Source organism: Merops nubicus, unplaced genomic scaffold (assembly GCF_000691845.1).
Source record: "Merops nubicus isolate BGI_N331 unplaced genomic scaffold, ASM69184v1 Scaffold51398, whole genome shotgun sequence".
NCBI lineage: Eukaryota > Metazoa > Chordata > Aves > Coraciiformes > Meropidae > Merops > Merops nubicus.
Window position 1 is genome coordinate 1 of NW_008628689.1, and position 12,022 is coordinate 12,022.

The window sequence follows — 12,022 nt, forward strand, 5'->3', positions numbered from 1 at the left end:
CTTTCTGGGCTGCAAGTGCACACTGTCCATAAATGGTACAGCAGGTTGAGAGCAGTGCATCTGAAAATGTACAAAGAGTTTTCTGAAAAAGGTATAGCAAAAAGAAAATATTAGGCATATCCCATTTCAAGCATAAAAAATCAGCTTGTATTTAACATTTGCCAGTGGATTTTGTACATAAGTGCTAAGGAGGAAGCTTTCTATGGGCAGCAGAGCGAAATTTTACTTTTTCAGGTTTGACCTTGGTCCTGTGGTTGTTCTGATGTGGTCTTTTCTGCATTTCACAAGTGTGTCCATAAAGAATGCAAGTTAAGCTTCACAGATGAGCCTTTACAGTTTGGGCATGCAGCACAGTTGACCTGAGGACATCTATTACAGCAGAATTTTTAACTTTCTCCATGGGAATTATTGCAGCACCGAACAGTGATTAAATCACTGGTACAATGTCTGTTTTCTCCCCCTTCCTTTCATCACATATGTATGTTGTCAACACAGATAGTGCAGAAAATTCCTTTACGTCTGGAAGTCTTGAGGATTTCCTCTGAACAGTGCACTGTTTTGCACTCCTCAGACTGAGACAAAAGCATAGCAGTGCTGCTGACCAGATCCAGTGTCCTTCTAGTGATGTTATTAGCAATGTCCAGAGGTGGACAGGAACTAGTTATCTGAGCTATTACTTTCAATTTATTTTCTATAGCATAAGGAAAGAGAGATACTCTTCTGTCAACTATTGGAATGGTGATTATGGATTAATAGATAATTTTGTAAAGTGTTTAAGTGGAATAATCCTACAGCAAAAGTAGCTTATTGTGATCAGATAACCTGGCTGATAGTGGCAGAGTTCTGTGACAAGCCTTGCCCTTACAACTGGAAATATTTAAATAAACAAAACCACACCCTGCTTGGGGGATGCCTGTGCCTCTTGTTTGTTGTGTAAACTTACTGAAGCACATCAGGAGGTGCTGCGAGTTGCGAGTTGAATGCATGCAGATACTCCAAAGCTATAAAACTTGGATGAATGTAAGCGTTTTCTCAAGTATAAATATGGTGAGGCACACAAGAATTGCCTCTAAAATGCAAACTTGCCTTGCTGAGGGTATTTTCCTATGTTACAGTGGCTTGAGAGTACGAATGGGCTTCAGGCATACTTAGGCACATGTGAGCTTGTGACAGTCAGTGTTGCTGATGAGTGTGGTGTAACTTTAGCTTAGAAATGCACTGAGTCATATCGAGTGATAAATCAAGTAGCAAAAGTTCTTTTAAACTGCTTTGGCAGGAGTTATGGGCAGATACTTTTCCAAAACAAACAGAAAAAAATCCAAAATCACCCACCAAGGAAAACCAAAAAACAAACAAACAAACAAACAAAAAACGCTTCAGTCCTGGTCCTGATCTTTTCATGCTTTGTTTCTTGTTTTTATTCAAATAAAACCTCATGGGTGAACAACTGTCAGAATTCCAAACAGAAGGGAAGTTTGTGCCTTCTTTTTAACAACTGTAGAGGGAGTTGGTAGCATCATATTTTTGAGTACTTGTTTTGCTGGCCTTTAAGGTTGAAGGTAGCAGCTTGCCTACATGCTTATTAGCAGTTCACAAGCAGCAGTTAAGATTTTAAGAGTTTCTGTGCCTTCTAAGATAATATTTAATGGAATATGGATCTTATGTTTAGTACTTAAACATCACTCTAACAAAATAAGAACTTAAGGTTAATAATAAATCTTCTTTTTAGGTTTGCCTTTACTTGTGCAAAGAACAATTGCAAGAACTATAGTACTTCAAGAAAGCATTGGTAAGGGTCGGTTTGGAGAAGTCTGGCGAGGGAAGTGGAGAGGAGAGGAAGTTGCTGTGAAGATCTTCTCTTCAAGAGAGGAACGCTCGTGGTTTCGTGAAGCAGAAATTTATCAAACAGTTATGCTACGTCATGAAAACATTCTTGGATTTATAGCTGCAGACAACAAAGGTGAGTGATACTATGAATTAACTTTGCTGATCACCTGGTCAGAATAGATGCTGTTGGAGGGGAAAATAAAGTTGTGAGGATCCAGTTAAGAGTAGCAGTAAATAATTTTGTTACTAGAGTATTTGAGGGTTTGACAGGCTTTTCAGAGGTTTAATGAAGGAGAAAAGTATGTTCCTTTTTCTGCGAAATCTGCCTTTTTTTAAAATCTAAAAAAAGTTACTGCATTTTTAATGAAGCATAATGTCTACAAGCAAGTTAAAATGCTGGGTAAGTTTGGTATCCAAAAGGAGACACTTTATCTTATCATTCCACACATCTGCTGAATACCTGTATCTGTACTTCCCTAATAGCCTAATAAGATAGGTGGGTGGAACTAAAAGAGATCATGTCTAATCCTGTTGTCCTCAAAGAAGGTAGCAGGTAGAGGATGATTTTTAAGGCTGAACTATGACAAGTTGTTTATTTAGAACTCCAGTGAGAGAAGAAATTGGGAAAAGGGAATTAATTATTTGTTCTTAGTATTAAAAGAACTGTAGCTGTTTCTTGAAGCTCTCCTGATAAGCTTTTAAGGATCCACGAAGAGGAAAGTTTAACTGTTTTTTTCAGCTTGATTTGTTGTGGTTTCAGTTAGATGAAAGTTTCTTGGGTTTTCCTGTAGTCCAATTTAAGACAAAATCTGGCAAAGCCAACAAAGGTTTTGAATTTCTTACACTAAGGGTAGCTAAAATGTTCTTCTGTTTCATTCAGCTAATTTAATCTGAAATTGCATGTTTCACCACAAATGGCTTTTGAATTTTTTTGTGAAGAAAGGATTAACAGAAAAATCTGTCACCTGAGGCAGTCATCAAGAAATCACACACATCCTGGATTCTTTTATGGGAAATTCCTAGATGTTTTAGTGTAGTTGAAGTATGCATGTACATAGAGTTCTTTTTAATTACCACTAGATTAATTTCAAGTTTCCAAATCTGTGTAAATCTGTAGAATTGGAACAGAATCTAAGAGGTTGTGCAGAACACTTCCCCTCTCCAGGAAAAATTAGCTATAGCTAATTTCATTCTAACAGATGTTTGTGCTACTGGTTAACCTTCAAGAGCTCGCAGATCTACAGCATACCAGGCAACTTCTTCCTGCAGCAGATTATGCTTACCACTAGAAACTGTCTTACTGTATCATGCCTAAACTTGCACTGGATATCAATAGCACCTGCTAATTAATAGTGAGAGTTTGTTGTTATGGACCTAGTGGAATATCTGGGGCCTGGGTTTAAAATTGGTAGATAAGTAGTATTAAAGACATAAATGGAAATCCATCTCTGCAGAAGCCTTAGGTACTGTATCTTACTTGAAAGCATGGAGGATATATTGCAATACGTTAGCAAGGTGTTCAAGGCCAGGATGAGGCCCTGATCAACCTAGTCTATTTGAGAGGTGTCCCTGCCCATGGCAGGGAGGGTGGATTAGATGATCTCTAGGGTCCCTTCCAACCTAAGCTGTTCTATGATTGTATCTGTAGTAAAGCTTACCAGTCTCCTATTTTGCCCCAAACCCATAGTTTTTCACAAAACCGCACTTGACTCCTGTGCAGAGGAGGTGTGAGGGAAGTTTCCTAAATTATTGGCTTCCTACAATAATTTCCTGGTTGCTGGCTTAGGTTCCAGGTAGAATAGGATGAAATTTCTTTTGGCTTGGTCACCTTTAGGTTCCATGTAATGTAATAGAATGTGATATAATTTTTTTCCTGGTTTCTATTGTTGATACGCTGTATATACAAAGAAAAAAGTCCTTAGTCATGCCATTATTTGAGGATTTAAGGCTTTAGGGCAAGGCTTCACTGTTTTCTTGAGAACTAGTTGGTAATTGATTTATAAAAAAAAAATGGGTAAAGGTGTGTTTTGAAAATGCTGCTGGTTTTGACTCTACTTTCTACTGCTGTCTGAGCAGGTGTCCAAAGATGGTTTATTTTTAACCCAGCACTGCAGAATTCTCAGTACAACCTAGTGCATTCTTTCAGTGAGGAAACACATACACGTCATTCTCTCTCTGGGTTAAGCATTCAGAAGTCCTGAGTATTGAAGGAGGTTAAGTTAGTTCCAGTTAGACAGGTGTGCTGTCATGGTACTCAGAAAGGAGCGAGTATATCACAACATGGCTTTAGAGACCAGTGGCTTAAAAATGATCTTTCATTATAGATGCTGGTACTAACTGATAAATGCTTATTTGGTGCCAAGTGCAAGATGAAGTTTTAGTTCACAGCAGTAATAGCTGTGAAGGGTTTGCATCCATTTTTCCATAGGGCTGACTGTTAGGAAGTTAGTACAGCCTAGCTGAAATGCCCAAAGTCATCAGACTGTAAGAATCTGTGTGTGTCTGAAACCTTGCAAAGATGGCTGCAGAGACAGAGCAGTGCGGGTGCAGCTGTGCAGTCCCAGTTCAGTGCTTGCTGAAAGCTTGGGTGGTATGTAGAGCATTCTCAGGTGTAGGTTCTTGTGTGCCCATCACGTCTCCTGACATGTAGTCTGCTGTAAATGTGGGCCGGCGTCATGCTGCAGTTCTTGCTACTAGTAAAGGCATTAATTAGGTCTTTCCTCTTAATACAACTGCATATTTTTCACAGCTGCTGGGAATATCTGACTGGTTCTTGTAGTTACAAAATTATTCTTCAGGTAGAAGGGTGCGTGTCTAGATTAGAAAGTGTTTACAAGCACAGGTAGATCAGCTAAGCCAGTGACATTCAGCTCCCGTCGTGGAGTCACCTTGTGACTGAACTACTGTATTCACTCTGTGTTCTACTGACATTCCATGTGCCCTAGTGACACATGTTCCTCCTCTACTTCCTCATAGCTGTATAGTGTCCAGAAGGTTATAGGAGCTGGTCCAGTCTTTCTGCTTTCCCATCCCAAAATGTACTGGGAAATTGGTGCTCCTATGTTAAGCCAGCTTGAGGGCTGAGAAGCAATGAATGATTTTAACTGCAGTTGTGTTCTGTCTCAATAGTATCTTTATGTTCTGTGTATGTTTTTACTTAGCCAGGAATATATGATGATTTCAAATATTTCTAAGTCGGGAAAATAACTTTCTGGGCCATGTGTTGCATTGTGCTGAACCACCTAAGCAGAAAGTTTGGGGTTTGGTGGCACTTTTTTTTGTTTATTTTGTTCTTTCTAACCCAGATACTTAACTGTAAATTGTATCAGGGACTACTGACCTGCACTGTTCTACTAGCAGAAGAGCAGTTGCAGCAGGCTCCATTTACAGTACTACAGGTTGCCCCATATTAGCTGACTGTAACCGTAACTGTCTGTAGTCAGGTTACAAGTAAGGTGAAGTCTTGTACTGCACAGTTTCAGGTAACATTATGCACCAAAATAATTAGGCCTCTTCATTCCTTCCCCTTAATTGAAATCTGTACTACCCTAGGTGAAGGTTTTGTTCATTCAGACTACCTAACATAGTAAGTAGATCCCTAAGAATGATATTGGGCAGTATGCTGTGGAGAAATGAGCAGAATTCCTTCTTATTGAGAAAAGTAATCTTTCAGCCATTTACTCTTTTTGAAGCTCAGGCTTTAGCCTGAGAAGAAGGAATTTGACTGGAAGATTTTGCTAATCCACACAGCTCAAGTGCTTTTCATCAGTTTAATCTGAGGACTGTCAATGGGATAGTCAGGCTACTTCACTAACAAAATATCAGTCCTCTTCCAGCCACAGACAAAAGTGTTTTCCTCCATATCTCCTTGAATATCTTATTTTTAAGAGTCTTCTAGTTACAGATCCCATCTGTATCTGATCTTTTCGCTGCTTTTTCTCCTGTGTTATCTGCATGCCAGAAAAGGCTAATGTAACCCAGTCTCCATTTTGAAAGACTTTGCTATGTGACACTAGAGAACACATGCAAATACATAGTTTCTGTAAATTCTTTTAAACATTCAACTTGGAAATACTGAAATCTGTCAAGCAATACTGTCACACCTTAAAACCTAGTATTTGGTTTAAAAACAAGCCTGTGCCAAGTCCAAATTTTTGTTTTGCTAGTGTCAATGTGAAAAAAACATTTTTCACTTAAGTGAATGCAGTCAATGAAATTTTAATTGAAACTTGATTATATCCTTGTTATAAATTGTTTCTTCAAGAGGCAGCTTGTCAAAGATGGGTGTTGCAGACTTCACTAATGTTTTTCTCAAACTGTAATCAGTCTTCTAAAAACAAATCTGAAAGCTGCTTTACTCTGAATTTTTCAGGTTTTGTTAGAACTGCAGAAGAAAAACCTTTTGTTTCTGAGTGATTTTGTTGGTTTAAAATAACTTTCAGGTTTCTTGCAATCAGAAACTATCAATTAACCATAATTAATCTCTTAAATGGGTTTCCAAGAATATATGTAAATTTTTGTAATGTTCTTGAACATTCTGAAATTGCTTAAGATTCTTGATTGTGGTGTGCATGTGATGTAAATTAGGTACCTTGTCATGGGGGGGCTGTGCTGCTGTATGCAATTGCTACTGAGTGTAATTACTCCATAATGCAAATCCTGTGGTTGACAGCTTCGTGGCAGATGCTGTTTACTCTGCAGCCAAAAATATTCAGGGTCAGGTTAATTATGACTCGGTAATAATTAACTATCGTCAACAGTATAAGAAAACTTCATCATCATTTGGTCACTAAATGTATAGCTTGTCAAATATAGCAAGATAAAGAAAATGTAATAAGTCCTGCCTAATGGCTGGACACTGCACTGACTGCTGCATTTCGGCTTTTCTGTAATTAACGTTATTCATGTCAGTGTGGATGTAACACTGTCACTTCTTAAAAGCTGGTTGGGGGGCCACGAATCTGACAGACAGTGGGGAAAAAATCATGGCTTCTTTCAGAGCAGATAGAAAGCACGCTTTTATATGTTCTTCTTTGGAAGCAAGGTAAAAACAGACTGAATATTAAGACTTGCAGGTAATAAGATAAAACTGAAGTGGAGGGGTTTGTAATTAGCAGCATATTCTCTTCTTAGGTGGTCACTTAGAGTTAAGAGGGGAAATACTTTATGCAGAGACTCCATTCAAAGCAGCAATGATACTTCAGAAACTTAATGGCATCTTTAAAAGATCTATTTAAACACAAGTCTGGTAGGCTACTTAAAATTAGATAACTAATTTCCCTATTTACTGTTGTTTAGTTTAGACAACAGTAGTGAGGAGTGAAAAGAATATTATAGACTGATTAAATTAGTTTATTTTGAATTTCCACAGCTTTTTGGAGCTCTTTAACTATTATGTTTGAGACCAACTTTTATGTGCCTATGAACACATAACTGTTTCTAATGGTTCCATAAAACTGGTTCAGTGAACCTAGTACTGCTGGATTGTCTTTTCAGAGACCGTAATTCTCTTTGGAAAAAGTCACCTTTGATAGTATGCTGAGTTCTAAGAGTTCATGCTTGGATATACAAAGTAGCAAAAGAAGCATTAGTCCTACCTATAAAACACTTGAAGATTTTTTTTTTTAAATGCATCTTTAATTTCCTTTTTTTCTGTTTTAAAAATCAAAGCTTAAGAGTCACTTCTGTGAGCATATTATAAGGAGCCTCCTACTGCAATAGCAGCTTTCTAATACTCTTTTACAAGTTAGAGAATTTGACTGCATTCTTTTGCCCATTTAAATTAAAAACTTAGTTGAGACTATTCTGTGAATGTGCCAAGGCAAAATTCTCTTTCTGTTACGAAAATAGAATGTAGATGAGATTTTTATTTCCCTACTCTGAAGCATTTGGTAGCTTTTTAGTTATTTTCTCTTATTTTTAATATACTCACTGGCCTTTCTAGAAACATCCGAGTACAAGGGATGCTTGAAAGGGTTTTTTCCACCCTCACTAAAGTGCTTATTTAGAGATAATCACAAGTACTTCTATAAATGTAGTTTCTGTCAATCTGTAGATGGGGCAGTTTTTGCCTCTGATTTTTCTGGACTGAGTGTGTTCTTTGAGGGGAGTGGAAGAAGAGGGGAAGGAAATGTAAGAAGCACCTGTTTAGAAACTCAAAACTTCTCAGATGTTTATGGTAAGAACTATATTCTGAATTTGCTTCTCTCCTTCCTGTTCTTCATATTTAGTTCTTGAGTATCCATCTTGAGAATACTTAGGGACTACCACCTAATGAGATCTTTCCAGCTTGTGCTGAGTTAGGGAATAGTGGCTGTATAATTCAGGATAGAAGTCCAACTGAAATCTTTTATGGGATAACTAGTCTTTTAAAGATGAAAGATTCTTCTACAAAAGTAGCTAGCTATTAAAACGCTTCTTGGATCTGCAACATGAGAGTCATTTTTACAACAAAACAAAATTGGAAAACATATTTGGTGACAGGATTGTTCTTTTCTGGGTATAGTTCTGCTTCGTAGGTCACAAAAAACCTTTTGCCCCCCTCTTGATTTGAATTCCTTTAATAGTCTATCTGTCACTTAAACTTCAAGGTATTTTGTGTCAACTAGTTTAATAATGTGAACAATTTAGTTCTTACCTGTCACTTGTATGCCTTTGAATATCTGCAAATGTATTGTGGCCCATCTTGCTCTTCATAGTTCAGTGAAAAATCATACTGCAGACTTTTTCCCACAGTGAGTGTTTTTCAGTCTCTTTATCCTTGTGCCTTCTGGAAACCTCACTTTGGCCAGCAACTTGGAGGTGGGATTTGACTTTGGTTTTGAAGTCTGATTGCTGCTTGCAACCTCCTACTCCAAGAGGAGAAATCCACCAGTTGCTGGTAACTGTGGATTGTCTGCCAGGCTGAGGCTGGATAGGTTATTGGAAGACTGAAGCAGTTACAGGGCAAAGCTTGAAAAACATCTTTTTTTTTTTTTTTTAAATCAGTAGCCTGGACAACATTGTACTAGACCAGCAGTGACAGGATTAGTTCTGTGTTATGTGTTCAGCACTGAAAGCATTCAAATTCAAGCAGAAAGATGAAGGGAAGGCAGGGCCTGGCTAATGCCCTGAATTGTTCACCTCAGAGTCATAGTGACATTGGCTTCCTGTGGCTTGTCTTTTAGCTGCTCAGAAAGTCTTGCAGGGTAGTCGCAGCCGTCGCAGAGGCATTTAAATATTACAGGGGTAGAAGTAAAGATTTAAGAGTCTAATTGGCTGAGTTTACTTGCAGAACATAATTTCTACTTCATAAGCCTTGTACAGAAGTGGCATGTGTTTTGTTTGCCTTTTGTGTGTATCTGTGGTGTTCATGCAGGTGTTATTTTGCAGACAATGGCACATGGACTCAGCTGTGGTTGGTGTCAGACTATCATGAGCATGGATCACTGTTTGATTACCTGAACAGGTATACAGTAACAGTGGAAGGAATGATAAAATTAGCTTTGTCGACTGCCAGTGGTCTTGCTCATCTTCATATGGAAATTGTTGGCACACAAGGTAATCTTATAACTATTCAGCCTGTCACATGGATAATACTGGAGGGTTTTTTTAATTACACATATGTAGTTTTTCCTACCATAATTCTCTTCTTAATTAGAACATTCAACTTGCTCAGTGTGTAGTTGCTTTGCACAAAGCTATCTACCTATGTGATGAGAAGGCAGCTGAACTCAGCCAAGTTAATCCCTTGTGGAGCTGAGTGAATTGAAGAATATCTGTTTAGGACCTGTGATAATTTCTGAGCTAATAGAACTTCTAAATTTGGAACATTTTTTTACCTTGTTTCTGTGGTATATCCAGCTTTTGTGATACAGCAATCCTTCCTGCAAAACGCCTATTAAGGCATTAAATAATGGTGCACAGCACTATGGGTCTGTTTCCAGACATACTAGGAACTTTTTTGTGGCAAGTATTATGTCTATACAGTAAACACTTGCAGAAAGAGGGGAGGGTGCAGTTGAGTGAAGTAATACATGAGGCATTTAAGGCACTTTTCTGGACAGCCAGCCAGTTGACAATGAGTGATTTCAGGAGTTACCTTAGTGAACGTAAAGCAGCAGAGCTGGAATAAATTCTGTAACTCCAAACAGAGTCTGCACCAGGGTTGGAATAACAGCAATTATCTTTTTCTACAGATGTTATTTCTTTTTTTTTTTTTTCCCCCTTACAGGCAAACCAGCGATTGCCCACAGAGACTTGAAATCAAAAAATATATTGGTAAAAAAGAATGGAACATGCTGCATTGCAGACCTAGGATTGGCAGTTAGGCATGATTCAGCTACAGACACAATTGATATTGCCCCAAACCACAGAGTGGGAACAAAAAGGTAAAATCATTAATGTGATGTCACGTAACTTTTGTAATAAAATGTTTTGCTGTTTATTGACCCGTATAGAAGGCTTTTGTGGATACAAACACAAGCAGCAGGAAAATGTAAGTAATGGCAGGTAGAGTTCCCAGGCATTTCCTTGCCAGCTGATAACTTAGTTAGGCAGTAGGTGCTTAAAAAGGATGTTGAATCTTGGCATCTGTTACTAGCATGTGTAAAATACCAAAAAACTTGCAAAATACTGTAGGGTAGAAGTATATATTAAAATAATTAGGCTTCACAAATGACAGTTTTAGAGACTTTGCTACTGTTATCTGTATTATTTTTCCCTTGTGTTGCATGGAAGTGCTGCTTGCAGCCCAATCTGGAGTGCAAGACAGGATATTGACAGGCAAAGTAAAACTCTGGACTTTCTTTTCAAAATGAAGCCTCAGTGGTAGAACATAGGCACAGCATCTTGGATACAGGCCTTAATGGGATCATGTTTTTGAAAGAAGTGGGAGAACTTAAAGCAGCAGTTGTCTTTGTCATCCGATGCATAAATAGTATTATCAACGGATGAGTCAGTATACTCCCTTTCTTTTAAAGTCCTGCTTCTGAGTTTGGAAATAGAGATTTATTTATTTTTTTGTCCTCAAAAGAACTCAGAGCTGTTTAACTCCATCAACACAAGTGCAAGTAAACTTATTGGCTGTAATTTATCATTGCTGAACTTTCAGACAATAATAACTGGAAGCTGTTTTGAAGAGACAGCTTCAAAACCTAGTCACCTGTGCAGCAGTACAGCATACAGAGATGGCAGTGCTAGCAGTGAACCCCAGCAAGAGTTGTGCAATGTGGACAACTTGTTGTCCTTGCGATGCAATAGACTCAGTAGTATGTCAGACTGAAGTTTGTGTGCCTGCCCAGTGGTTCAGGGCTGTAGGATTAACTGCAGCACACCCAACCAATGCTGGAAAAAATTCTATGGTAACTTTGCCAAATCTCAAATCCATACATTAAAAAAAATACATTCTTTGTTATATATCTTTACTGAGTGAAGCTGCAGGGGAGGGGGTGTGTGTGATTGGAGTTTTACAATGAACTAAGATACCCCTTTAGCTGTGGCTTTTGGGAGAAAAGAAAATGAAGGCTTAGTGCACAAGAGCTTTTAGAACCTGTACTGAAAATTTATTTTACTGACAATTATTTTGCTGAAATTAGTTCGTTCTAAACCTCAGCCATGCTTCTCCTTTAAAATACCACACAAATGGTCAGGTCAGATACATTTTTCTAAACTACTACTAGATTACAAAGTACTGGGCATTATTCCTTCTCAAAGTCTCCAGTAATGATCGGTAGTAAAGCAGCACACTGCTTTGGAATTTGTCATCGCAGTCTTTGCCACTAGCAGGACACATACCACCTCTGACTATATTTTCTACACACACATAAAAATGATGTGCAAATCAACTACTTTCTTTAGTCTTTGGAGAAAGCCTCCTTTCAGGTGTGTCTATAGATCCCACTTAAAAGATCTCTTTTCAATGGCTTGTTGGTCTGCTCTACACTTCTTCCAAAGGGTAAAGTGGTAGTAACTCTTGCTTGCTGTGTGGTTAGCAGCAGGACTTAGTCTGTTTCCCATATTATAGTTATTAGTCACTTCTCTGAAAATTTTTCATTGGCATAAAAGGCTTGGTCCCTTCTCTCTCCCCCTTGTGCACTTACGTAAGTAACTGCACCTCTGACTAACTTTTCGTAGTAAAGCTTAGATCTTGCCTGTTCAGTGACAGTTTGGTTCCCATTGATTGCCACTGCTGGTACCTCTTCTGCACATGGAAGCT

The 12,022-nt window shown here is 38.3% G+C and overlaps 1 protein-coding gene across 1 annotated transcript; it reads left to right on the top strand.

Moving 5' to 3' along the window:
* Positions 1-1,729: 1,729 nt before the first annotated feature.
* Positions 1,730-10,200, top strand: LOC103779092 (TGF-beta receptor type-1; the record flags this gene model as incomplete). Its single annotated transcript, XM_008946709.1, has 3 exons — positions 1,730-1,960; positions 9,199-9,366; positions 10,040-10,200. Coding segments are annotated over 3 exons (560 nt in total), but the record flags the coding sequence as incomplete, so codon positions are not given.
* Between the last annotated feature and the right edge of the window lie 1,822 nt (positions 10,201-12,022).